The 26897-nt window shown below is 59.2% G+C and overlaps 1 protein-coding gene across 3 annotated transcripts; it reads right to left on the bottom strand.

Annotated features, from left to right (window-relative positions):
* Positions 1-1004: 1004 nt before the first annotated feature.
* TMEM201 (transmembrane protein 201) lies at positions 1005-26897 on the bottom strand. 3 transcript variants are annotated; one of them, XR_001817781.2, is made up of 12 exons: positions 26661-26897; positions 19190-19310; positions 18198-18392; positions 16635-16811; positions 14465-14817; positions 13848-14048; positions 8421-8653; positions 6183-6254; positions 5283-5582; positions 5015-5073; positions 4195-4332; positions 1005-2841 (listed from the first exon to the last, which is right to left on the bottom strand). XR_001817781.2 is itself a non-coding variant. In XM_017503582.2 (11 exons), exons 1-11 carry the CDS (start codon positions 26771-26773, stop codon positions 2744-2746), a joined length of 2001 nt encoding a protein of 666 aa, XP_017359071.1. In that variant the 5' UTR covers positions 26774-26897; the 3' UTR covers positions 1005-2743. The 3 variants fall into 3 exon arrangements, 2 of the variants coding, with proteins under 2 accessions (XP_017359071.1, XP_037585480.1); XM_017503582.2 differs by lacking the exon at positions 5015-5073; XM_037729552.1 differs by lacking the exons at positions 5015-5073; positions 16635-16811.

Raw genomic sequence — 26897 nt, 5'->3', positions numbered from 1 at the left:
AGCCATAGCTGATTTTACTACTGGTGCTCTCGAGCTGGGGAAAAACCTTATGGCTGACGGTGCTCGGCTCTCCGCTGCCTTCACGTGGCCTCTCTACGCTGGGCCGGGGTATGAGCTGAAGGGGCTGCTGGACGTCTGAGCCTCAGGTTCCATCATGTTCCCCAGAGAACATCTTGAGGACCTTGGGTCCTTGAGATGGCGGGGTGGAGCTGGCCCAGCCCTGCACCATCTGCCTCAGGGTCCAATTCAGGTTGGCCCTGCTGGCCCCTGGGAGCCGGCCCCCGGTGTGCTGGCTGTGGTCCTCCTGCCTGCTGGGCTCTGGGTCAAATGACAGGCCCACCTTGGTAGGGCTCCCTCTGCATAGTGCTGTGGCTTAAAGGTCCCTGGACGGCCATCCTGTTACTTCTGAGTCAACTGAAGCCAACAGAAATGCAGCCCGTCGCCAGAAAGGTGACCCCAGAGCTTGTGCTGTGACACCCTCGCCACTCCCCATCCCCACCGCCTCTCAGCATGGAGCCGTGGAGCAGCTCCGACCCCTCTCTGGCCTCCCACCCAGCCAAGGCACTGGGCCCTCAGGTCAGCACTACTGGCCCCAAGAGGGCTGAGTGGTACCACACAGGCCGCAGGTGCTGGTGCCCAGCCCAGCTGCTGGAGTCACAGGGTGTAAGACAAGGTGTTCTTCACATGCGGACCCTGGCCTCTGCAGCCAGGGGAAAGGACAGTCAGGGATGGCGGGTGGGGTCAGGCTTTTCTGAAGAGCTGAGCTGAGTGCTTCCTGCCTGGGCACTTCCTTCTCTGCACAGCAAATTCTGGGGTGCCCTTCCGGCCCAGACTCAGCAAGGCAGCGAGTCTCCTGTTCAAATTCCTAAGCCCCTCCATGGACACTGTGCCTACCCCCCACACCCAGAGCCCCACATTGAAGAGGAAAGAGAAAGTGGATGAGAGTCCCCCTTCGCAGGGACCCTACCCGGGAGGGGCCCAAGCAAACGAATACAGACAGCAGGCATGATTCAGAGGCTCTATCTTTTTTGGTTTCCTTTTTTGCTTTTGTAAAGAAAAATAAGGTTGTGTTTTCTGTTTGAAACAAAACATAAGTAAAAGCCCCTCCTGCCAGGCCTGTCCCCTGGCTCTGGGGGGTGCTGGGACCGCAGGTCCAGGCAGGAGAGGCCAGGCTGCTTGGCGGAGAGGAGGGAGTGCCCTCAGAGCCAGAGAGGAAGGGCACTGGAGAATGGAGTTTGGTTTTATTAAGCAAAAAAATAAAAAAAACTCGACGCACACACACCCACTATACAAAAATGGGGACTGTAGGTGCTGCCTCCGAGTTGGAACCCTTGCTGGCAGCTGGACTCAAAAGTCCTGAGGCCACCCAGGCCCCCACCCCCCACGTTTTAGGGGGTGGGCAGGGCAGGAGGCAGCAGCCATATCTCTCAGGACAGGAGTCGGGGGAGAGGAGGGTGACGTCAGAGCAAACTCCTTCCCCACATAAAAAAAGTATTAAAAAAGCACCCAAAGCTTAAAAAAACGAATCCTCCATGGCAGGGAGAGTTGGGGGCATCCTGCTTACTAGCAAAATGCCCAACCTGGCAAAATGTGTAGAAAAATAAAATTAAACTTTATCCCTGAATGGCAGAGTGAAGACCCTTCCTCCCGCCCTGCAGTGAGTCTCAGATCACCGAGAGAGCCAGCACGAGCACGTGACCAGCAGACACGCACTGCCCCAGGCTCGTGTTGAGGTCCAGGGTGGGATGGCAGGGGTGAGGGTGGGGGCTCTGATAGCTATGGGTGCACAGTCCCTACCCCTGCCTCACAGCATCAGGAGGACCCTTCTCAGTGCCAGGAAGGAGCCCCATCAGGGGAGTGGGGCCGGAAAACCAGGGGAGGACAGGGTTCTCAGGGGCTGAAGGGAGGCAGGTGCCCAGCAGGGTGGGCAAAGGGGTGCAGTCTCATCTGAGATCTGAAGGCCCCCTGCCACTCTGCCCTGCAGTTCCATGCAGAGCTGAATGACCAGACGTGCAGGCCTGGAAACACGAGGCAAGGCGGGCCAGGGCTCTGCATTCTTGGGGGTAATGGGGCTGCTTCCTGGAAGGTCAACAGAGGTCACAAAGCAGGGGAACATCTGGCAGGGGGGAGCAGGGCAGGGGCCTGCACTCGTCCTGGAAGCCCAGCTGGGCTTTGGCAGCTCAGGCCCGGGAGCTCTGAGGCTCCAGGGCATCCTGCCCACCCCACAGGAAGGGGCGAGATGGGGCAGACAACAAGGACCATGCCACCCTCTTCCCCAGGGGGCCTTCAGCTTAGTGGGGCTCTGAGGTGGCCCCAGGTGGGACAGGGGAGTACAGTACACAGATGTGACCACGCCTGTGGTCGTGGGGCTAGAAGGCAGGCCGGGCAGCTCCTGCTGCAGATACAGTAGTACTGGTGTCCCTGCCAGGCAGGGCTAAACATGGGGGGCACCCCAGGGTCATGCAGCCCTTAGGGCTCCCTGGCTTCGGGATCAGTGTCAGCACCAAACACAACCGATGTCAGCCAAGGAGGTGGCAGGCAGAGTGTGTGACCCCAGACACACAGCCCTACAGTCCGGTAGGGAGGAGGGGCAGGTGTCCTGAGGACAGCTCACAGTCCAGTGAGGTCAAGCGCCCTGGAGATGAGGGCAGAGGCGGCAGCCCCTCCAGGGAGGGTCCTGAGGCCGGCAGTGGTGAAGCAGCAGGCACCGGGTTGCTCCCCTCCGAGGGGCTCTGACGGCGGGTCAGCGCAGGCTCTGGTACAGAAACGCCGAGGTGAAGAGGGCGTTGGCAGCCAAGCTCACGGCCAGGAGGCCCCGGACCAGGGAGGGGCCAAAACGACCTGCAGAGGGGGAAGACCTGCTCAGAACACAGGGTGTGGGTGGGGCTGTGGAGAGACCCGGTCAGAACATGTGGTATGGGTGAAGCCGCAGAGTCCCGGTTAGAACACGCGGTGTGGGTGGGCCTGTGGAGAGGCCTGGTCAGAACACGGGGTGTGGGTGGGGCTGTGGAGAGACCCGGTCAGAACATGTGGTATGGGTGAAGCCGCAGAGTCCCGGTTAGAACACGCGGTGTGGGTGGGCCTGTGGAGAGGCCTGGTCAGAACACGGGGTGTGGGTGAGGTCGTAGAGAGTCCTGGTTAGAACATGGGGTATGGGTGGGGTTGCTGTGCAGCTGAGCAGCCCCCTAGAACATGCAGTTTGTGGGGAGCTTAAGGCTCTACCCAGGGTGCTCACCCAGGCTGGTGAAGCTCACCCCCAAATCTTCTCTTGGCCAAAGGCTTCCCTAGCAGGAAAGACCCCTCCATCCCTGCCTCCCTGAAGGCACAGCTTTTCCTAACTTGAGCTGCCAGGAAGGCCGTGAGCTGGGCTGTCATGAGGTGGGGCCTAGGCGACGAGGCAGTGACCACGACGGCCACTTTACAGATGAGGACATGGGGGTTTGGGGCAGGAGCACCCCCACCCAAGCCTCCAAGGGAATAAGCAGCCAGCCCAGGTCCACCTGCCACAGCCTGCCACAGCCTGCGTTCTCACCAAGGCCCCCGAGCTGCTAGGCCACCCTCCAGCCTGGCCTGATTTGGAGGCAGCACTGGCTTCAAGAGCCAGTGCAAAATGACCTTCCCAGGAAAAGCCCTTCCTGCTATCTGTCCATCTCCCTCAACACACATCTCCTCTTCCCCATCTGGGGCGTGATGATATGGACCCCTGATCTGGTTTCTTGTCCCTGTGCCGACGGTCAGTGAGCAGAGAACTGGGATCTGAGCCAGGCAGCTTGGTACCTGGTGCGGGGCCGCAGCCCCAGTGCCACATGGCCCCAGAGCACCCAGGCTCTCTAGGCACTTCCGGCCAGAACAGCAGCCAAGGGCCACAGGTGCCTACTGAGCACTTGAAATGTGGCTACTGCAGCTCACGAACTACATTTCAAACTTTATTTAATTCAATTGATTTAAATAGCTGCCTGGGGCCAGAAGCTACTGGAATTGTGCAGATCTGGGCCTGAGTCCCAAGGGTGGGAATGCTGGCTGCTGAGTCCCTGACCCAGGATTCAGAGGCGCTGGGTGGGTTACCTGCTGGCTGCTCCGGGACTGCAATGTCCTGGAAGATTCTTTCTCTGTCTGCACTCTGCACCCAGCAGGGGAGACGGTGGCTGGGGATTTGTGCCCACCCCACTCCCCTCCCATAGCCCGGGTGCAGACCTCTCCAGGTGGCGGCCTCCTCTGAGCAGCCCCTGGTGGTGGTGTCCACCACACAGGTGGATGACTGGGAAGAGTCGTCCTCTTTCTTGATGGAGCGGCCGCTGCAGGCGCTGCCTCTTTCCAGCTTGGATCTCAGGTCTGCAGGAAGAAGGATGTGTATCTCAGTGGTGCTCATGGCTCCCCCCAGGGACAGATGTGGGGCAGCTGCACTTCACCTCTAAGGACAGTTGTCGGAAGTGGGGAGCCAGCCTGTCCCAAGCCACTCATCCACCCTGGGCAGTGGGGGGCCAGGTCCTTGCTCAACTGGCCTGCCATCTCTGCCTGCCAGTATTCAGGCCCAAGGAGACCAGATCTTCTGACACCATAAAAGACACAGGAAATCTAAACATTCGAGGCTCGGTGAGGTGGCTACGCCTGTGATCCCAGTGCTTTCGGAGGCCGGGGTGGGTGGATCACTTGAAGCCAGTAGTTCAAGACCAGCCTGGGAAACATGGTGAAACCCCATCTCTACTAAAAATACAAAATTAGCTGGGTGTAGTGGCTTGTGCCTGTTGTCCCAGCTACTCAGGAGGCTGAGGCAGGAGAACCTCTTGAACCTTAGAGGCGGAGGTTGCAGTGAGCCGAGATCTAGTCACTGCACCCCAGCCTGGGCGACAGAGTGAGATTCCATCTCAACAAACAAACAAACAAAAAAACCAAAAAGGAAATCTACACTTTCATGTGAAAGTTGTAGATTTTAAAGGTTGGGGGCTAACTTTAAAAATTTAAATGCTTTGCAGTGCAGCACCATTTGAGTGAAACAGTATCTGACCACACGCACCTGGCAATGCGTGGTGTGTTTTCGACCAGTTCCAAGGAACAGAGGACCCTGAAGGTCAACTGCAAAAGGAGAAAATGAAATCAGCCAGTAGAGGGCAATGTCCGAGAGGGTTCGAGTCACTAGAGCCAGAGGGGGGTGCCTAGAGCTCCAGAGTGGGAAGGTGCACGCTGGAGTCGGAGGAAGGAAGACCCCCCACCGAGGCCCCCAGCCAGGCCTCCTGGCAGCAGAGGCCCTCCCTCGGCCCCTCAGGGTGGTCAGAAGGCCGTACCCAGGGCGTGCTTCGTGTCCTGCAGGGGTGGCCTCCGGGACACCTGGGGCGGCTCCACGGTGAAGAGGCTGCTGTTGTGAGGCGAATGCTCATCGGAGCTGCTGGGTGTGGTGGGAGCCTCTCCAGGGGGTGACGGGAACAGCAGCAGCTTCTGTCCCTTCAGGTTGAGCCGGGCAGGGCTGATGAGGGGCCTGCGGTGGCGCAGAGAGCCGGAGCTGGAGGCCACGGAGCCGGCCACGGAGGGCGCCGGGGAAGGGAGCGGAGAGGAGGGGCAGCTCCCTGACAGCAGAGAGAAGTAATCTGGAGGGAGCGAGAGAGGAAGATGATGCGAACGTGGGCTCCTGTCACGGCAGCGCTACGACATGCTATTTCATTAATGGGGGTTTTCTTCTATTAACCCGGAAGAAAGGAAAGGTACAGAGACTGGGGGCAAGGGAAGCTGATGTAAAGCTGAGGGAGGAGAGGGCTGCCCCCGACCAGGCACCCAAGGGAGGGGAGAGGTCCTGGAGCCTCAGTCACGGCCCCCCTGCCCTTGATTTCCATCCAAAGCCCCAGGCACCATCCTCAGCTGAGAGCAAGGCCAGACAGCAGCAAACCCTGGAGATGCAAGGCCAGCTCGCCCGAGGCCCTGCTGCCAGCTGGCACCTGGTACGCCAGTTCCAGTCCTGACTACCGGTGACGACGGTAGAGCAGTGTCATATCATCTGATCCTGGCGACTGTCATTCCCATTTTGTGCAAGAGGAAACTGAGGCACAGGTGTGTGGGTCACCGGCCCAGGGCTGAGGTGTGAACACACACACGGGGTCTGTCTGACCCAGAGGCTTACACAACCATGGTGTTCTGGAAAGCCCTGTTTCATGCTGTCCCCTGCCCCCCACCTAGCGATCTGTCCTCCTCACCTGAAACAGGAAACTCCCCAGATCGAGACACCTGAGATGGTGGGCGGCTACCGCTGAACAGATAGCCTGAGTCTGGAGACAGACAGAAGAGGTGACACGTCAGGCCTGTGGATGACGCGTAGAGGCCCCCACAAATGCTCTGCTGAAATCCCAACCCAGACTTTGCTGTTTACAAACGCACTTTCACGAAAACACAGGTGCTCACGGGTCCCTTGGACTGCCATCTGAGGGTGCTGGGCACACTCTCTTTTTGCAGAGAAAGAAACTGAGGCTTGTGGCGGGTGGGAAGAGTCGGCCCCGGGCATAATGCCCACTCCTTGTTCCGTGCCCTTCTTCCAAGGCCCTGCTTTTCCAGCCATCGAGTCCCACTTTCTCCACTCATGGCAGACCCCGAGACTCCACCCCAGAGAACACCGACCACGCTGCCTTTTCCTAAGTGAGGCACATGCACCCCAAGAGCAGGGGCCCCGTTTCTAAGTGGCTGGCTGAGAGCTGAACGAGGGACCCGGAGGCTGCTTCGTGTCCTGTTGCCGCCTGCGGGCACCAAAGGGTCTTTTCGCAGCACCCAGGTAACCCTCCCCTCACCGGGCCAGGGGACAGGCTGGGGAAGGGTGCTCACATGACCCCAGCACACCAGCCAGGTCCTTCTAGAACCCATTCTGTGGATGCTGGGAGAAGCCATCTTCCTGCCAGGCATGGGCTGCAGGGCGCAGGGGTGAGGCGTGTGCAGAGGAGCAGAGTGAGGACAGAGGGAAGCAGCAAGCTGCATTCTGGCCACAGTGCTGCAGCCTGGCCCAGCATGTCTCTAAGAACTCCTCCCTCCAACCCACCCTGGCCATGGAGACTGTGATCCTGTCTGTCACTGGACATTGTGAGACAAGCCTGTGCCCCGCAGACCTCTGCTGCCACCCCAGACAGGCCGTCCTGTGTCCTTGCCTTGAGCCTCAACAGGGAGACTGACTGCCTGTTCCTCTTTATGAGCAGAGGGCCCAGTCTTGGAGGCCTGAACCAGCCCTGGGACTGCCACACCCCTCCTAAAGGGCTTGAAACAGAAGTCCCTGAGCTCCGCCACCTCCACTGGAGTGCTCAGGCCCAGGGCAGGGCTGCTCCTGGCACCTCCCACCCCAAGTTCCATTCAAGTGCCACCAGGCTGGGTGCACTGAAAACAGGGGGGTTATCTCTGCTTAGGGGAAAAGCAAAACCATCCTAATATCAACCTCGGCGTGTACAAATGGCCTGCCCTTGAACCACACGAGAGGAGAGGGCCTTGCTGTTATCAGCAACTCCTCCCCCAGAATCACTGCAGCGGCCCCCTTTGCTGAGGGGCGTGTTCCAATTTTAGAGGAAAAGATCAGGCATGGCACGGTGCACGCACCTAGTCAAGGTCACGTCACCAGAGCTGGGACTCAGGGACTGTGCTGGGCTTCCCAGCTGATGTGACAATTCTGGGCACTTCACTTTTATTTATTTATTTATTATTTTTTTTTTTTTTTTTGAGACAGAGTTTCGCTCTCGTTACCCAGGCTGGAGTGCAATGGTACGATCTCGGCTCACCGCAGCCTCCGCCTCCTGGGTTCAGGCAATTCTCCTGCCTCAGCCTCCCGAGTAGCTGAGATTACAGGCACGTGCCACCATGCCCAGCTGATTTTTTGTATTTTTAGTAAAGACAGGGTTTCACCATGTTGACCAGGATGGTCTCGATCTCTTGACCTTGTGATCCACCCGCCTCGGCCTCCCAAAGTGCTGGGATTACAGGCGTGAGCCACCGCGCCCGGCCCCACTTTTATTTTTTTGAGACAGGGTCTTGCTCTGTTGCCCAGGGTGGAGTGCTGTGGCATGATCATAGCTCACTGCAGCTTCAATTCCTGGGTTCAAGTGATCCTCCCACCTCAGCCTCCCAAATAGCTGGGACTATAGGTGCATGCCACGGTGCCCGGTAAATTTTTAAAAATTTTCATAGAGACAGGGTCTCCCTATGTTGCCCAGGTTGGTCTTGAACTCCTAGCCTCAAGCCTGCCTCCCACCTTCGCCTCCCAAAGTGCTGGGATTATAGGCATGAGCCACCTATGCCTAGGTAGCCCCATTTCTTTGTGGGGAAACTGAGGCTCAAAGTTCCGTTCGGCCTGTCTCTGTAGCAGGAACACTAACCCTTCCTGGCCCTCCCTATGCTATGTACCCACCCACAGTTCTGTCCCAGCTGCCCCCAGCCCTGTCTGCCAATGCCTGGGAATCCATTACCTGCTCGAGTCAAAGAGGGTATTGTTCCCAGCGAGAGGGCCCGGCTGAGGCGGCCGGGCAATGAGGAGGGCGAGGCCCGTCGAGGAGACCGGAAGAGCTGCTGGTTGGCGAGAGGCAGGAAGCTGGGCGGGCTGGGGATGAACAGAGACGCTGGAGAGCCTCCGACGCTCACGTGAGGGATAGCCAGGCTGGGGCTGGTGGGGAAGAGGCCAGCAGAGTCTCCTGGGAAGGACCTGCAAGGGCCCGTCAGGCATGGGAGAAGAAGAGGGTCAGCGAGGTCCTAGAGGAAGCCCTGGGCAGCGAGTCCCACCCCTCTCCCACGGTGCAAGGCGGGGGCCTAAGTTGGGGTCCCAGAGGAGGCGTGCGTTAGTTAAAGCAGAAAAGCAATTCAACCACATTCATGCCATTAGGAGCGGGTGGCTGGGAGGGGCCAGTGAGACCCAGCCCTCCCCGCATGCCCCCTCCTACCCCTTGGCTCACAGCAAACTATCTCCACTACGAGTCTCGGTATTAAAGTGACACTGTCGCCCTTGCCAACCTCGTGCCAACCCCTCTGCCTTGAAGCAAAAATGCCCAGCCCCATGCTAGGCACTCAATGAAGGTTAATGGACTTGGGCTCCTTGCCATTTCTTGTTCTGTGCCCAGAGCCTCCTCACAGAGTGGCCAGGCTCAGGGATACCCTGGCTCATCTCCCAGATGGGCCAGGATCACAGGAAGTCAGGCCCCAGCACTCTGCTCCCAGGCGTGATTCCTGAAGTCCTCCCACAGCTCTGCCCTTGGAAGTCTCCTTCCTGCTCTCTGGCCTCGCACTCCAGAAACTCCTCTAAATTTCCTGGTACAGCAGATCTTCAGGGGCAGCCAGGCCTTGGAATCCCTTAGAAGAGGCTCTCACGGGACGACACCAAAGCTGAACTTAAAAAGACCCATCGACGACCACAAGGCTGCCCGCAAGACGGAAGGTGACAGTGTCTCTTTAACTTGAGATGGTACAAATCACACAACAGGACCCGATGGCCCCACGCCAGAACGTCAACCATGCTTCTGATTAAGGCACCCGATTACAGAAAGGAGAGGGGGACGGAGGCAGTTAATACATTAGTCCACCGTCTGGATGGAGCTGCGGGGGTCCAGCCTTACCTCGGTGCCAAGGGACAAATGAGCCCAGCGGACAACGTGCTGGTGAGCGGACAGGCTGGCCCAGGCCCTGCAGGAGCCGGGGCTGGCTAAGGGACCCATGCCCATCACGACCGAATGCCAAGCCACATGCCACCAACCTCCCAGCTAGCTTCCCTCTAAAAAAGTTGTATAAGGAAAGTGAGGGGTCAGCTGTGACTTCCTGGAGACTCGTGTGACCTTTCTAATGCCTTCCAAGGTACCAGGAGGTTACCTGGACTTCGCAATCAAAGGTGAGGCCTAGCGTTCGGGGAATGTGGGCATCAAGGCAGAAGCTGAGCTGGGGACCCTGGGGAAGGGCCGGTCAGCCGGACCGGACACAGACATGCCCCATCCATTGACCAGTGCTTCCCAGGCCCAGTGCCCACTGCCTTGCCCCAAGACTGCAGGGAAGGCTCCACCTCTACACAGAAGATGAGATTTTCTGTTGTCTCATTAGAACTGTGGTAGCATTTGGCAGGACAGCGCTGTGACTTCAGGGAATGGTCCTGAGGACACTTTAGGCAGGGGCAGCAAAGGTGTGGCTGGGACCTTGGGGCATGATCCTCTGTGGGAGGGTGTTTGTGGGGCAGCGGGACTCTGGCCTCGAGCAGGCCCCCCCAGCAGATGGCAGCAGAGCTCTGCGCTGGGCTTCCTGTGCCCCCTCCACCCGGCAGCTCAGATGTAGCCAAGAGTCAGCCAAGGGTGACCAGCACCCCCAGTGATCTGTGAGCACCGTTGGGGGACGAATGAGAGGAAGGTCCTAGTGGGCTATGGGTTTGAGGTGGCTAGCTGAGCCCCGCGGCTCCCGGCCCCCAGGGTGGGCTCCAGCAGGAGTGGCTGGGTCTTGCCAGCATGTCCGCACTCTTCCCAGCTCCTGCTCACCCTGCCTGGGGCTGCCTCAGTGCTTAAAAGCTGAATCTCCTGACCGCCTGGCACAGGTACTGTTGTTCCCAGTTTAGTGCCACTGAAGATGGTGCTGTCGGGAGTTCCTTGGCAGTCTGACCCCTCACTGTGATATGTGGGAGCATCACTCAGTGAGCAAGACCTGGTAAATCGCTTGCAGGGTTGCGCATGAGGGGCTAGGCTCTGCACGGGGACCCCAGCGAGCCTCCCCCAGCTAAAGGCGCCCAATCTGTTGGGCCCTGGGGAACTCCAAAGTTGCTGACATTTCCTTTGGTGAGAGGTCCCCCAAGACTGCCCGGTACCCTCAAACCTCGTCTCAGGGAGGGATTAAGAGCCCAGGATCAGGCCAGGATGCTGCCCTGGGGAGCGCCCTAGTCACACTCATCTGACACCAAGGGGAGGCGTCTGGTCTTCTCTGATCCAATCCCAGCCCACGTCAAAAGTGGAAGGAGAGAGACCATGTTTTAAGCAGCAGTTTATTGAGACGGAGAAAATATGATCCAGAAAGGCAAGCGAGGCGAGCCGGGCCCCCTGAGCCAGCCGGTGTCATTGTCACTGGCTCCCAAACCTGACTCCTGTTGATGTGTCTATACCCCAAACACAGTCGTCCACCCCAGCCCTGGCACAGAAGCCCTTCTGAAAGAACGAAAAAGAAGAAAGACGCGGGACCTGACGCCAGCGGGTAAAAGCAGGGCCCCAGAGGCATTTATTGAAGACACGGCATCCAAAACACGACATCTAGGCCGGGAGCGATGGTTACAGTGATGAGAGGGTCACTAGACAGTTATCCACAATTCTACAACACGAGACAGAGACTCGGCAACAGTCACAGACAGAAAGGTCACGGGTTCTTTCCTGGGCGGGGTGGGGCGTGGCAGGTGCGGCGTGGAGGCAGCGTCGTAGTGGTTTGCTCCCGGGCAAGGCGCACGGGGAGCCTGCTCCACCCGGGTAGGGGCCCCAGGTCTGAGGGTATGGCTGAATCTACCTCACTCATGTCTCAGGGATGGTCGCCCATACCTAGGATGACCCCACCTGGACTCTGGAAGGTCTGATGGCCTGGCCCTCCCAAGTCCCCTGCAAGGAGAAGAGGTCCCTGGCAGGGGTGACACATGCCTGGTCAACAAGCCACAGCACAGCAGTGCCTGCACTCCCTCAGCTACTGCCCAACACTCGAAGGTGCTAGCATTTTCTCCACGTAGTGTAACTTGAAGGGACAGATGGATAATTTAAAAAGTCAAGCCAAACTCTAAAAAAGGCAGGAATCCTCACTCAGCTGAGAGACACCTCCTGAGATGTCGTTTTGGTCCCCAGCAGAGGGCAGGAGTGCCATCAACTCGGCAGGAGGATCCCGGCCAGCGCGAGGGCTGGCTCTGGTTATTATAAATAATCTAATTTAAATACACACATACACACAGATGTCCTGCTTCTACCCAATGCCAAGAAAAGCAGAAATTAGCATCGCACTGTCAACACTTCCTCGAGAACCGAAGATTTGAGACGCAAGCAATGGCACGCCCCGCCCACAGGACGCTTTCCTGCCCTGGCTCCGCCACGTCCTCCTCTTGCCCTGGCTCCGCCACGTCCTCCTCAGATGGGTTCTTTTCGGGTGGGAGGCAGGGTGAATGGACAGGCAGGCGGTTTTCTGCCCCTCAGACGGACACCACTGAGGGCCACTTCGGCTCAACCCCACACTCCTCACCGCAGAACCAGCGGGAAGCACGACCCCATCCACAGCTTTTCAGAGGGGTTTTTCACCTCACGCTCCACACAGAACAAGCTGAGTCCTGTCTGAAGCCACACAGCCCATTGTGCACAGAGGCCACAGAAGCCCCTGAGGGTCCCCCGATGCACCTGGGTTCCTCACTTGTGAAACTGCACAGTGCGAGCTGCCACCCAATCACTGGGATGGGGCAGCCTCTGAGACCCCCAGGTGTGGTGGATTCACATCAGTGGGGCCCAGCAGCTGCCCCCTCCATCCCTGTAGACCCAGGTGGCAGGTGTGACCCTCATGCACCTGTGATCTGCTCTTGCCTCCCCCAGGCTCCAATGCACAGGAGAACAGCTGGCATACCCCGGCCACAGCCGGAAGCCGAGCGGCAGGACATGCTGGCCCTGAGGGAGTGCACAGCCAGAGGGAACGTGCCCAGCAGGGGACGGCCTCAGGCCACTCTGGACTGGCACCCCCAGGCCGGGAACTTCCTCTGTACGTGGCAGCCCCTTGACCTCCAGAGCGTATCTTCATGAGCCACCTTATGTGATCCCCACCCCACTGAGGCTGGCAGCTAAGGGCTCTGGAGGTGGGTCTGCCTCATTTCATAGACAGCAAACTGAAGGTTGGGAACAGCTGGGACCTGGCCAGGCCTTGTTATTGAGAAGGGGGTCTGCGGGCTGCCCCCTCCCCCGACTTGGAGGACAGAGTGGGGCTGGGCCATGTGGGCTGCAGCAGCCCCAGAGGGCCATGGAGAGCAGGAGGCTGGACAGCCTCAGTGAGCCACTGCCAGGGCCCGGGGAGGCTCATGACAGGCCAGGGCGGGACAGGATGACAACGACCTGATGTTACTGAGGTCCTGCATGCCTTGGGCCCCTTACCCTTGGAAAACCTCAGATTGCCTAACATCAGCACAGGCTCCGACTGCCCGTCTCAGGCAGGCTCTCGCTCCCCAAACTCAAGGCAAAGGCCAGGCTGGGCCCAAGAACCACACTCTCCATCCCTGGGGATTCAGGAGGGTCCTAGAGCAGGAGGCCAAGCCACAGCCCTGAATCCTTCACAGTTCCACCACCTCCGGCAGGGCCAGTTCGGCCACAAGCAGGACCAAGGGGACAGACCGAAGGTGCTAAGTGGGGGCGAGGTGTGGGCTCTGTGCTATCCCTGGCTCACTCTGCTGCACGGTCAGGGCATGCCAGGGACCCAGCCTGCAGCCACTGTCACCAGCCCTGTGCCAGGGCTCAGAGGGGAAGACAGCAGAACCAGGCACCTCCCCCAACAGTGTCAGAGCCAGAAAATGGCATGGTGTGTGTGTGGGGGGTGCCCAGAGCTGCCAGCAGGAAGCCATGGGTCAGAGCCTGTGTGGGTGCTACCCACGTTCCAGTCACCAGGACGGTGAAAGGGCCTTGGCCAGAGAGGTGGCGGTGGTGGCGAGTAACTACAGGAGACTCGGGGATCGTGGTGGTACCAGAAAGGAAAAGGGGGGCAGACTGACTCTTCAAGGCAGTGGAGGGGCTGGGCCAGGACCTGGGGCTCAAGGCTGGGGGTGGGACGGAGTGACCAGGTGAGAAGAGGCAGGGCAGAGAGGGGCCGCTTCGGACCGGGAGAGCCTGGGCCTGTGCATCTGCGTGTCCTCCCCCCGCAGTCACGGCTGCTTCTCTGACCTTCGGGGCCGGAACCTCCGTGGGCCTGTCGCCTTCCTTGTGGCCACTGCCGCTGTGAAGCCAACCAGGCAGCACAAAGACGTGGTGCTGAACTTGATCGTGTCCAGCCAGCTGGGCGAGGCCTGCAGGTGCTGCTCGGCCAGGTGCAGTCCCAGCAGCAGAGCCCATAGGCACGTGCAGAAGGCGTCGATCCTCCGAAGCCTGAAAGGAAGCAACAGGGTCACCGAGGGCAGGATAAGACCAGTGAGGAAGGGCAATGTGGACACAGCAGTCACAAGGCATGCTCCCACTCAGGGAACCCCAGAGCCTCCCATGTGAGCCCCCACAACACAGGAGGCAGGTGGTTATCATCACCCTGACAGAGCCGGAGGAGGAAACAGGAGGTAACTGGGCCCCAGCTCACAGCAGGTGTGCAGGGGGTTGACTTAGACGGCATCTGCCATGCTGCCTTACCTAACCAATGACTCCCAGCCCCTGGGACCAAGCCTTGTACTAGCGACATGGTGGAGTTCAGCCTAGGGCTGTGCACCCCATGGGGTCTCTTGGCCCCTGCCCTAGGCAGTGATCCAGCACACAGTTCCCCTCCCGCAAACTGCTGGCCCCGGCCCCACACACACCTGATGCGGCCCGCCAGTAGCATTGCCAGCAGGCAGGTGAGCAGGCCCAGCGCCACGACGCCCGTCTGATGGCTCTGCCCGAAGGCCCAGGCCTCATACAGCTTCTCCAACATGTGCTCGGGCAGCAGGCCCAGTAGCTGCCGCCAGCCCTCAGCCCCAGGGGCAGTGCCATTGTCAGGTGTGGCTGAGTCATTGCCACCAGGTGGCAGGGCCAAGGGCACGGTGGCACCTGGGGCAAAGGGGTCACTGGCCCCGTACAGTGCAGTGGTCAGTAGGAAGGCGCAGGCCAGGAAGGCAAGGGCACGGAGCAGGATGACCTGGACTGGGGACTTCACAGCGGAGGAGCAGAAGCTCTGCAAAGGAGGAAGAGAGGCAGGTTAGTGAGACGGCCACGGAGCCACCCCTTGCCATCACTGATGCCACTCTGTGTGGGGTTCTGGCTGGACCCACGTTCCCACACATCCTGGGCTCAGTTCCACTGGCCCGCGAGCCTCTGGGTGAGGAGGAGTGCTGCCCTACCACACTCTCCTTTAAGAAGTCTCTCCATATTGTAGTGACCTTATTTCTCCAAATATGTTTTATTTGTATTTATATTGTTTTTGAGACAAAATCTCGCTCTGTCGCCCAGGTTGGAGTGCAGTGGTGCCATCTCGGCTCACTGCAACCTCTGCCTCCTGGGTTCAAGTGATTCTCCTGCCTCAGCCTCCTAAGTAGCTGGGACTATAGGTGCATGTCACCACAGCTGGCTAATTTTTGTATTTTAGTAGAGACGGGGTTTCACCATGTTGGTTAGGCTGGCCTTGAACTCCTGACATCAAATGATCCACCCGCCTTGGCCTCCCAAAGTGCTGGGATTACAGGCGTGAGCCACTGTGTCTGGCCTCCAAATAAGCGTTTCTCCATTGTTTTCTTGAGTTCTCACCAAAAATTCCTATTGTTATTTTAACTGGAACTGACACAAATGGACAGGTAACTGTGGCAAGTTAACCTTAAAAGTACAGTAGTAAGTTATTCAAGCCAGGAACGAGGCAGTCAGAATGAGAACCAAAGGTCCCACGACAGGGTCCACCTGGTGCCTGGCCACACAAACGTGTGGAAGGGCAGAGGTGGCGTGGTTATGTCCCAGCCACAGACTGGAAACCATATACCAGTCAGACCCAGGTCACATCTGGGGACACAAAGGGGTGGACAGGAGTTTCTTTGTCCGGGTAGATTTTCCTTTTTTTTTAAGACGGGGTTTCACCATGTTAGCCACGATGGTCTTGATCTCCTGACCTGGTGATCTGCCCACCTCGGCCTCCAGATTTTCCTTAACCTCGCTCCCATATCTGATTTTTTAAACGAACAGAATATTCCCTCAACTGAGTAATATGACAACAATTAGTTTTAGCCAGATGGTTCCAGGTTCAAACCCTGGGGCCACTGCATACCAGGTGTGGGCTTTAGACAACGGCCTGGTGCAAGCTTTCCTGAGTGTGGTTTCCATAGCTGTAAATGGGTCCAGGGCCTAAGAGTGCATTACCAAGGCGGCTAGGCAGACGAATGCAAGTTCCAGGAAAGTGCTCAGAAACAGCAGGGCTACCCCAAAACCCATGCTCAGATACGTACCTAACAAACGCATGGTGCTACCAGTCACTCTCCAGGGAACACCCGCCTGGCTAATGACATGAAGGGCCTGGGGTCAGGGTAGGGAGGTGGCTCCATGGGCATGTTGCTTCCCCAGAGTAAAGGGGCTCAGCTTGGCCAGGCGTGGTGGCTCACACCTGTAATCCCAGCACTTTGGGAGGCCGAGGCTGGTGGATCACCTGTGTTTAGGAGTTCAAGACCAGCCTGTCCAACATGGCGAAACCCAGTCTCTATGAAAAAAATACAAAAATTAGCCGGGTGAGGTGGTAGATGCCTATAATCCTACCTACTGGAGAGACTGAGGCAGGAGAATTCCTTGAGCCTGGGAGGAGGAGGTTGCAGAGAACCAAGATCACGCCACTTCACTCCAGCCTGGGTGACAGAATGTGACTGTGTCTCAGAAAAAAAATAAATTAATAAATAAATAAAAATTAAAGGGGCTCAGCTCTGAAGAGCTACCCTCTGGTCACTGGGGCCCAGCCCTCTGGGAGGGTTTCCTGAACAAACTCAGCACTTCCGCCACTCTGTGGATGCTGCCTCCCACCTGCGCATGCGTCTGGTCAGCCTCTCGGCGCTTGAACTGGTGGCTGAGCAGCAGGGCGCGCAGCTGGCGGTTCTGGTGCTTGATGTAGTACTCCACGGCTGCCTGGCACGGCCGGCACAGCTTGTACATCTGTTCCAGGTGGTGCCGGTACACCTCGATCTCCTCGTCGTACCTGCCCTGCGGGGGGCGGGGGGAACAGGCTCGCGTCTGAGGGGTGGCTGAGCTGCCTCTGCCTTACAGGTCAGACATGGAATCAGATCCTGACCTGCCACTTACTAGGAGGGTGACTGGGGACAAGCTGACCCTACTCTGAACCTGCTTCCCCTCTGCCCAACAGGACAAATGCCCACTGTATACGGTCATGTGGGCTGCCAGGAGTGACAGCCACTCCAGGGCAGGGCCCACAGGTGATGGGGACGCTAACGAGGTTCTGTTGCTCCAGGGAGGCACCCGCAGGCCAGGACTCAGGGCCTGCTCCCCACACGCAGACCTCCAGGAAGCTGGGTGAATGCAGGGGAAGGCAGCTGCGGGGTGACACAGCCTGGGCTTGGGCTGACAGACAACCCAGACCATGGTGCTGGCCCTTCCCTTTGAATGCTAGAGAGCCCCTGGCCAGGCCTGCTGCTTTAAAGGTTTCTTTCAGCTTCCAGAATAGCCCAGAAAACATGTCCCCTCCCTCTCTCCCCTCAGACATGGAGCAATGCACCTCTCCCTCCCTGTTTCTGAGGGAGCAAACTCTTTGGCCTACAGGCTCGAGAGGTCATAAGTATGATTTCTTGCTGGGACCAAGCATACCGAAAAGGTGCCTGGCTGCCAAGTCAGCCCTGCCTTCCCCTACCGCAGGTTCCCATCTCTGCCTCGGCCTGAGTTCATCTCTGTTCTCCCTCCCTCCCAGGCTGGACCCCAGAAAAGCCAGTGTCTCTAGGCCCCAGCTGGGACCTGCCTCTTGTGGTGCCAGGACTCCCTGGGATGGCCGAGGGCAGGCAGGAGCAGCCAGGAAGCAGGGCTCCTGGATGCCACAGTGGGCACAGGCGAGGCGAGGCTCCCGGCTCGGCCCACCTCCTAATGCCAAGCCTCTCAGCAGTGTCTAGCTTCCTTTTCCTCCTCCCAGAAGCCAGAGGCACCCTCCACCAACCCCACAGCAGACTGCCAGGGCCGCCAGAAGGCAAGACTAATGCAGAGAATCAGGACAGGGTGGGTCCATCCAACAGGGCCCCACCTGGAGCCCAAGGCCCCTTTTTCCCACTGTCCAGGGAAAATTCCTCTGGCCTGGCAGGTGCTGAGGTTTCCACAGTGTTCCTAGGCTTGGAACCCAGAGGACAGTGACCATAAGACACGGGGAGAAGCAGCTCAGCTCCAATGGGGACAGAACTCACACACCCTGGAATGTGCTGGCAGCGGCCAGGGTGAGGGGGGCCCTTTGGGCACACAGGACAGAAAAGCCGCTGTCTGGCAGAGCAGGGGCCAGAGGCCCAGAGCCAGCACCCAGCATGTGCCTGTCCCCCGCTGCTCTAAGTATCCCTGGCCCCAGACAGGGCCGCTCTCATCCCGACCCGGCCTCACCTCCTCTCGGGGAGCGAAGGCGGCCAGCTGCTTGATCTTGGTGGTCTGGTGGTGGTTGCACCTCTTGCACAGCAGGACCTGGCTGCTCACCCACTGCTGCGGCTGCGACGGGTCGCGCAGGCTGGGTGTGCTGCTCACCACGTGGTTCAGGTGCTCCATGTACTGGGCGGGGATCGGCTTGTTGTAGTCACCATTCTGCGGGAGAGAGGTGGATTCGTGGTCAGCGGGGAGCCCCACTGGGTGGGGCAGGCCTTCCCAGCTGCCTCAGGCCTGGTGATGTCCCTGGGGGGCCGCTCCAGGCAGGTGGCGGTGGATCTCACACATCTCCATTCTTTTTGTTTTGCACAGAACAGCAGCTGGTTTTCTTCTCACGACATCTCCATGAAACCCGAAGGTCCAGTGAAGCCACCCAGCCCAGCACAGAGCAGGGCCTCCAGCCCCGCCACCCACCCACATGCTCTAGCCAGCACGCATCCTCAGAGCCCTACCCTCTCAGAACTCAGTCTGCAAACCCTGGTCTGCTCCAGGTGACAGCCTACTGTGACCTGTGGACCAGCTGCCTGTTTCTGCCATCAAGGTTTATTGGGACACAGCCAGGCTAATTTACTCTTGTGTTATCTACAGTGGCTTGACAGGGTTAGCAGTTGTGACAGACACCAAACGACTTGCAAAACTTAAAATCCTATCTGGCCCTTTGCAGAAAAGGTTTGCTAGCCCTGATCTAGTACAGAGAATGAGATGCAGAGCCAGAAAGATCTGGGCGTGAGCCCCAAATCTGCCTGCGTTGGTTTCCTCCTCAAGTGAGGGTGCAGCGCCAGGGCAGTAGTGAGAATCCAGCGGGACAAAGTACACAAAACGCCACGTTCAGGGCATGCAGGGGAAGAGGGTGGCCTCAAGGTGCAAATCTCAGGATCCCCCACCCACCCACCCCCCGGCCCCACACCTCCTGGATCCCCACCCCCGAATGCCCGCCCGCCTGCCTGGCCCCACACCTCCTGGAAGCCATTGTACTGCTCGCAGTGGGGGCAGTCCCAGCAGTTGCGGTTCCCGTAGGGCACCAGCGTGTCCTGGTTGCAGAACCAGCAGTTGACCATCGTGTGCGTTGGCTTCATCCTGTGGACCAAGGAAAGAGTGGGTCAGCCTGGAAGACCCCAGCACCTGCTGGAGGGGACCTCCATACCCTGCCCCAGGGCCACCAGGGAAAGGGTGCCGGGACTGGGATCTGGGGACGCAAAGCTGGAGATGTGGGCCCCAGGCTGGCAGGAGGAACAAGGGCTCTGAGGGAGATGAACGCAGACTGGAAGCAGCTGCGTCCACCGAGGAGGCCAGGCCAACTTGGGCTTCTCAGCCTTCAAGGGGAGGAGGCCAGTTGGAGCCTCACCAGATCCCTAGACACCAGCGTGGCCGCAGGGGGACACAGGGTCACCAGTTCCTGGTGGCCTGGGACTCACACATGGAAGGCAATAGGGGCCAGGGCCCACCAGGCCACAGGGCTGACTGGGACCAGGCTCTAGGACCACCCCTCCCCCACGAGGTCCTCCACCCTGGGCTGCAGAAACAGTGCACTCCACGGAGCTTCCAGATTGAAAGGGGTCTCCTGTGCTCCAGAGAGAGAGAGAGAGAGAGAGAGAGAGAGACAGACAGACACACAGGGGGAGAGAGAGAAAGAGAGACACAGAGAGAGAGAGAGAAAAAGAGAGAGAAAGAGAGAAAGAGAGAGAGAGAGAGAGAGAGAGAGAGAGAGAGACCGAGTCCCAGGGTGTGAGAGCAAAGGAGGCTGAGGGGAGGGAGCAAGTGACAGCTGCCCAGGCTGGGGCCAACCCTCTCTGGTGGAAGGAACAGCGGCCCTTGCTGGCCACAGGTGTGGTGACAGGTGGGGCCTCGGGATAATCCCAGCCCAGACACTGGGGGATCCATGCTCTGGGCCCCCTTCTACCCTAGACAAGTGCCCCAGCCTTGCCACTCCTAATCCCCATCTCTCCCCCAGCGGCCACTTCCAGCTCGAGGGCAATGCCTGGGCCCCTGCCACAGTCGGCAGCCTCTCCCCCTACATATTCGGCACCCCGTCCACAGGACCAGAAAGCATGGCCCTCTGGCCTTTCACCCTGAGGCGCTGCTCAGAGAAAGGAGGACAGAGCCCCAGGAGGTTCCTGCGCTCTCAGCCTCAGTGCCCACGTCTGTGAAGTGGGGGCAACCACAGCACCCCCGACTTCTGCATGCTGCAAGGGTGCAGTGATGTAAGACAGAAAGGTGCATTCTGCAAAGAGCTAGCTCTTCAGGGGCCTGGAAGGGAGGCTGGGCCCTGGGAAGAAGGGCTTCCACTTCTGACACCACTGCGGTTGCCCGCCCTCCCCTCCACCTGCTTCTCCTGACTAGGGGCAGATTAAGGGAGTCTCTGATCACCAGTCAGTTGGGGACGAAAGCAACTCCCTCACAAGGGACCGCTCGTGGTATGACATTAACAGTGCCTGGCCTAGAGTAATACCCAAAAAAGCCTAGTTACACGGAGGGTGGGGAAGCTTGGGAGAAAAGGGGAGCTGGGACCAGGTCCCGCCGGGAAGGCCCAGGGCCCACAAGGGCAGTTGGCATCTCCACAGCAGTCTCGGCCCACACCCTTCTCACCCCACACTCCTGCCCCAGCACAGGCCCAAGCCCTCACAGTGCACAGGGACTGCTGCATCTTGTCAACAGCATGGAGACAGTAGGCGAGGCCTGCAGACCAGCGACAAAACGGAGCCAGCCTGCTAGGCATGGCACTGGACAAGGCCTCGGAGCGGCTCTGCCTCCTGGGGCCACCGTCTCATCCCTCACCTGTCCAAGGGAGCTGCTGAGCATCCCTGCCCCAGGAGAGGCCACTGTGAGGACCCCATGAGAGAAAGCAGGGAGGCCCTCAGTGCTCGGCATTAGGACAGCGCCACTGGGCGCCGACTACACAAACAGCCAGCGCAGGAGCCCTGCTCTGGGACATGCGGAGGGCTGCTGGGCTGAGGGCCCAAATCTAGCATTCCCAGCAACTAAGTGTGTGGCTTGCTCTGTGCTAATTACCTGTTTCACAGGCTTCTTTGTATCTGTGCACGGGGGCGTATCCTGATGGGTGATGACCTGCTTACTGACCCCCCACCCCAGAGCCCTGTGCCAGGACAAGGCTCTGCACCCAACTGCCTTCGGGTGATGGGCCTCCTGTCCCCACGAAGGGCGCCTCAGCTCTCTTACACTGTTTGAAAAGGAAGGTCAACCCTTGAGCCTGCCTGGGGGACCAATGACAGCTGAGCAGGGACTGTGGCTTCGGTCCAGGGCGCCTGCCATGAAGCCCCGCCCACCCCAGAAAGTCATGTTTCCACTCGGAATCTCCAGTTCTGTTGCTAGGGAAATGGCTCCACTCATCTAGAATGAGCCAGGCTGGAAGTGGAGGGGGAGGCAAGGGATTAGTTCTTGTCCCTGGGGCCAGTGGCTCCAGCTCCTGTCACTCTCAGCCCTTGGTAATCCCTGCCAGAGTTGGGCGTGGGCTCTCTCAGGGCCAGAGCAGCTGCCGACCACTTTGGTCAGGTGGGCCCTACCTGCCAGGGGTCCTTTCCCACGGTGCCTTTGAGGGGGAGCCCTGAAAGTTCCCGAGAGGCAGGTAGGGAGGGGGTGACGGGGAGCTGGGCATGAATTGCAGGCCCCCCGGTGCCAGCTCGGCGGCTTCAGACACGTGACTGAACGTGAAACACTGTCCACGGCTCAGACAAGGTCCCCACGCAGGTGGGGGCAGTCCTGGCCTCTGGCCTCTGCCAAGCCTGCTGAGGCAGCATCTGGGCCAACCTCTTCTGAGCCAGCCTAGGCTGGGCCCTGCTTTTGCTCTGGGAGATGCCCCCAAGTTTCCCTGGAAAATCCTCAGCCCACTTCTCTTCTGCAAGCCAGCAGACTCCGTCCTCAACTTGGCTCTGGGACAGACCATAGTTGGTGGACAAGGTTTAAGGTGACATGACAGAATGTCCCTGCAACACAAGCAAGAGAGGAACTCCGGCCGGGAGGGGCTGCCCCTGCCCACAACGGTCCCAGCTCTAGGGGGACAGCAGCTGAGCCTATGGGTCCCATTGGGTGGGCAGACACGAGGGCCTGAAGGCCACTCTCCCAGCTCCTGTTAGCTTGATGCTGAGCCCCTGGGGAACCTGAGGTCGCCCAGGGGAGATGGGCCCCTCAGAAAAAGCCAGGGTAGGGTAGCTGCACACTCTGTACCCGCCCTGCCCACAAGCCCAGCACACACACTGAGGGTAAACAAGATGGGCATGTGTCCCTAATGATGACACCACTCCTGAGCCCAGACAAATATTAAAACAAAGCTCCCGCGCGACACCTCACTATTCCCTGCAGGTGGGAGGGGCTCTGTTCTAGGTGTGAGCCTAGCCCTGGGTCCTTGGCCTAGGAACGTGTCAGGAATCGGACACCTGCTGGAAATGGCACTGGATTGGGCTTTGTCCCTGCCCTGGGGAGCTCAGTGGCCATAGCAGGCTGGGCACCTCCCAGAGTCTCTGCCAAGCCATGAGAAATCACAGCCTCCTCAGACAGGGGCCCAGTGCATTGCTTGGGACCTTGGACACTATGTGCTGGCTCCAGTGGGGGTGGAAAGACTGAGAGTCAGGTTCCTGCAGGGACCCAGGGAGCCAGAGGCCAGCCTCTGACAAGGACATCCCAGGACAGCTTCCCAGGCAGCTCCTTGCCTGCACTTCCTGTTTAGGTGGGCAACGCCATGTCTCACTGAACCAGAAGGACCTGAGAAGGGGCCTCCTGGGCTTCAGCAACAGCAGCATCAAAATGCAATTCAGAATGTAGCACTGCCAGGCCTCTAGCCCGTCTCCAAGAAAACACACTTAAATCCACAGCAGTAACTCCAACACCAAGATGGAAAACGCCCCAAATCCACCCTTCTGGGGAACAGACCCCAGCGTGGTGCGAGTGGAACGTCCCATCAGTTTAGCAAGCACCACGCTAGGCTGGCAGAGATGCAACATGAGCAAGGCAAGAGTGACGACCTCACAGGGCAGCTGGTGACAGATGCCACAGGACAGAGGCCAATAATCGGTGCATCTGCTGTCGCCCCGAAGCACAGCTGTGCTCGCCAGCAGGACAAACAGCAGAGGGAGGGGACCACCCAGTGTGTGCCCAGGGTGCAGTGGTCGCTCAGGGAGAGCGTGTCGCAGCAGGATAGTGAGTGGGAAGGGTGAGTCTGGAAACAGGAGGGGCCATTACAGGGGACTCTGACTTCAGAATGAGGCTCTGCTGCATATCCTCTGGGAGGTTGCATCCTCTTTGTCCCCAAATACTAGAAAGGAGACAATCCCGGTAAACACCAACAAAGCCTCGGAGGCAGGATGGTGTATGTGCAGGGATGTGCTGGCAGGGCATGGATCTTGGGCACCGTTTGAAAAGGGCTGAGGACAGGCACCCGAGCAGCAGCGTCCAGGCAACAGGGAGGCCTAGGAAGCCACAGCCTTCACAATGGCCTGGACACAGGGAAGTGGAACTGGGGGGTCTGCCCCCTGACTGTGCTGACCCTGGTGGCTTCCCATGGGTGCAGAGAAGCAGTCAAAGTGCTCTGTAAGCCCCGGAGCTGGAAGCTGAGCTGACAAGTTTTGGTGCGAGGCAGGGCCCTACCATTCGACAGCCAGATGATGTGGGGCAGGTAGCCCAACCTCCCCAAGCTTTGGCTTCCTCATCTGTAAAATGGGAAAACAGTAGGGCATGCCCTGGCGGTTTCATGAGACGACAGTGTGCGGTGCTTACAGTTGTCATCAGCTGCTCCCATCAGTAACAATCATGGGGGTGAGAGGACTCCATGTGTGGGGGAGCCAGGGTGGGCCCTGACTGAGGCTGTGGGAGGACTCAGTCCTTCAGAGAAGCGGCCTCCTCCCCAGGTGCCTCTGCCAGTCCTAAAGCACAAGGAGGGGCTGACCTGCCCGCTCCTTCTACATCCTTCTCTCTGCCATCTCTATGCTGAGCCTGCAAACACCCACCCAGCCAAGTCGCCTTCCAAAAACAGCTCTCCTTACACGCCTTCCCAAGGGTCATTCAAAACCCACACTGCAGTCAGAGTCCATGCTTCTTTCCTGGCTGGCATGGCACTCTCCTCCTTGGAGGGAGGAAGGCTCAGCCTCTTGCTAGGCTGGTGTGGCTTCTGAATTGTGACAGTGGCCAATATATGACCGCCAGGCGAAATGCAGTGTTCTGTGAGGACATCTTAAAGTCTCCTGGGAAGGGCTGACCTTTCTCGGCCCAATCCACAGCAGGGTCCCAGCATCACACCATGACCTGCTGGTGTCGTCAGGGGCGTGAAAGGACTTCCAGGCACCAGCTAGTCCAATACTTCTCCAAGGCCCCAAACTCTTGTTCCCAGGAGATGGAAAGCTGCGGCCAGCAGGGCAGGAAGGGGAGACAGGACCCCTGAGGATGGCTGCAGTGTCCAGCCTCAATAAACACAACGGAGGTGCTGTGTGGCTGGGAGGCCACACCCTCACCCAGGCTCTGATCCTCGGGGCAACATCCCCCATCCTGGGTTAGCTGAGAGGCAGCATCGTCCAGGAGAACACCAGGTGCTGGACCAGCTCAGCTGCCAACATGCTCTGGGAATCTGAGCAAATCACCTGAGGTCTGTGGACCTCAGTCCCCTGGGTATAAAACCACCGGCTTGGACCAGCTGGTCCTACAGATGCTCAGTTTCCAGAAATCGAGGAGAAACGGACATAGAGAGACTTGGGTTGTTAAGGACCCATGGGCTGGGGTCCCTCAACCCCCCACCTACCCTCCTCAGTCACATCTGGCCCATCCACCAGACACAACTGATGCCCCTCCCATCCCTTCCTCCTCTGGGAAGCCTGTGACTCAACCACCTGCAATTCTTTTTCCCTGCTTTCCCCCTGGAGGAGAGAAGCAGCACCGATTATGTGTTAAGGAAGAACAAACACAGCAGCCAGATGGTCAGGGTTCAAATCTCAGCTCTGCCACTTGCTGCTGAGTTGGCAAGTCCCTTCACCCCTTCTACCCAAGTGTGTGAGCTTCCTGCATCCCTTGCAGAAGCTGCAAACCCACCCACTCTTTCTTTTTTTTTTTTGAGACGGAGTTCCGCTCTTGTTGCCCAGGCTGGAGTGCAATGGCGTGATCTCGGCTCACCGCAACCTCCGCCTCCTGGGTTCAGGCAATTCTCCTGCCTCAGCCTCCTGAGTAGCTGGGATTACAGAGGCACGCACCACCATGCCCAGCTAATTTTTTGTATTTTTAGTAGAGACGGGGTTTCACCATGTTGACCAGGATGGTCTCGATCTCTTGACCTCGTGATCCACCCGCCTCGGCCTCCCAAAGTGCTGGGATTACAGGCTTGAGCCACCGCGCCCGGCCTCCACCCACTCTTTCTAGGATGCTCTCACAACCCCAATTTCCCCCTGCCCTCTGGAAAGGTGGATCAAGTGCAGAAACAGTAAGCTACCAGCAAGGCTCTGCTGAAGCAAGAGGCCACGAAGCTTTTATCCCTGGTGATGGAGGCCAATGAAAGAGGCCAGATCTGCGCAGGCACGGTGGCTCACACCTGTAATTCCAGTACTCTGGGAGCAGGAGGAGGGCGGATCACCCGAGGTCAGGAGTTCGAGACCAGCCCGGCTAACATGGTGAAACCCCGTTTCTACTAAAAATACACAAAATTAGCCGGGTGTGGTGGCACGTGCCTGTAATCCCGGCTATTTGGGAGGCTGAGGCAGGAGAATCGCTTGAACCCGGGAGGCGGAGGTTGCAGTGAGCCGAGATCGCGCCATTGCACTCCAGCTTGGTCAACAAGAGCGAAACTCCGTCTCAAAATAAAAAAATAAGAGGTCGGATCTGAACACAGGGACCCGCATGACCCGTGAGCCAGGCATGGATGAGGGTGGCCCCGGCCCCTCTTGAACGGCTTTGAAGCATCTCAGGCCTTGCCCACCTCTGGGAGGCCGCCCAGCTTAGGGATCTACCCTACAGGCTCCATCGGCTCAAACCATGATTCTTCTCATTAATGTCAGTTTACTCAGCCTGTCCCTCAGCTGCACTAGGGGAAGCAAGGGCTGCGGCTCTGAAACGCGCGGATGTGAGGCGTGTAGGAAAACACCTGGGACGTCACATGCCGAGCAGTAAGCGCCAGGGCCCGGCGTGGGGCTGAGGGTCGGGGCGGCCCGCGCGCACCGGCTCCAGCCCCGCGCGGCTCCCAGAGGAAGTTTGTGGCCCCCGCGCCGCGCTCCCGCCCGCAGCCCACGTTCCCGGAGTCCCCGCCCCGCCCCCGACTCCGTAGCCGCTTCCCGACCGCAGTCCCAACCCGGTCTCTGGGGCCGGCGGCGCGCTTCGGGGGTCTCCGCGCGCCCGCGAGCAGGCCGGGTCCCCGCCGAGGCGGGCAGCGGGCCGGGGCGGCGCGGGGGCGGGCCCGGCGGGCGGCGCCGAGGGCCGCGTGGGGCCGAGCCGTGCACTCACCTCCGCGCGATCCGGTAGAGAAGCACGCCGGCCGCGGCGCACGCCGTGACCCCCAGGCCGCCGGCCAGGCCGGCCGTGGGGCAGCGGGCCAGCAGCGCGCTCACTCCCTCCATGGCTCCCCGCACGGAAGGACGGCAGGCGGGCAGGCAGGAGGGCAGGCGGGCGGACGGCGGCGACGCCGTGGGCACGGGCCGCAGGCGGGACGCGGAGCGGCGGCGCGCGCCTCCTCGCGCCGTG

The sequence above is a fragment of the Cebus imitator genome, unplaced genomic scaffold (assembly GCF_001604975.1).
Source record: "Cebus imitator isolate Cc_AM_T3 unplaced genomic scaffold, Cebus_imitator-1.0 Scaffold15, whole genome shotgun sequence".
NCBI classification, from domain to species: Eukaryota; Metazoa; Chordata; class Mammalia; order Primates; family Cebidae; genus Cebus; species Cebus imitator.
This window is presented reverse-complemented; position numbering and strand designations above follow the sequence as displayed.

Excerpts from the sequence above, each read along its gene's own strand:
- TMEM201 (XM_017503582.2), bottom strand. The coding sequence starts at position 26,773 with ATGGAGGGAGTGAGCGCGCTGCTGGCCCGCTGCCCCACGGCCGGCCTG. Across the intron at positions 14,049-14,464 it reads CTACTGGCGGGCCGCATCAG|GCTTCGGAGGATCGACGCCT; the intron begins GTGTGTGTGGGG and ends GCTTCCTTTCAG. Across the intron at positions 6,255-8,420 it reads ACCCTCTTTGACTCGAGCAG|ACTCAGGCTATCTGTTCAGC; the intron begins GTAATGGATTCC and ends GTCTGTCTCCAG.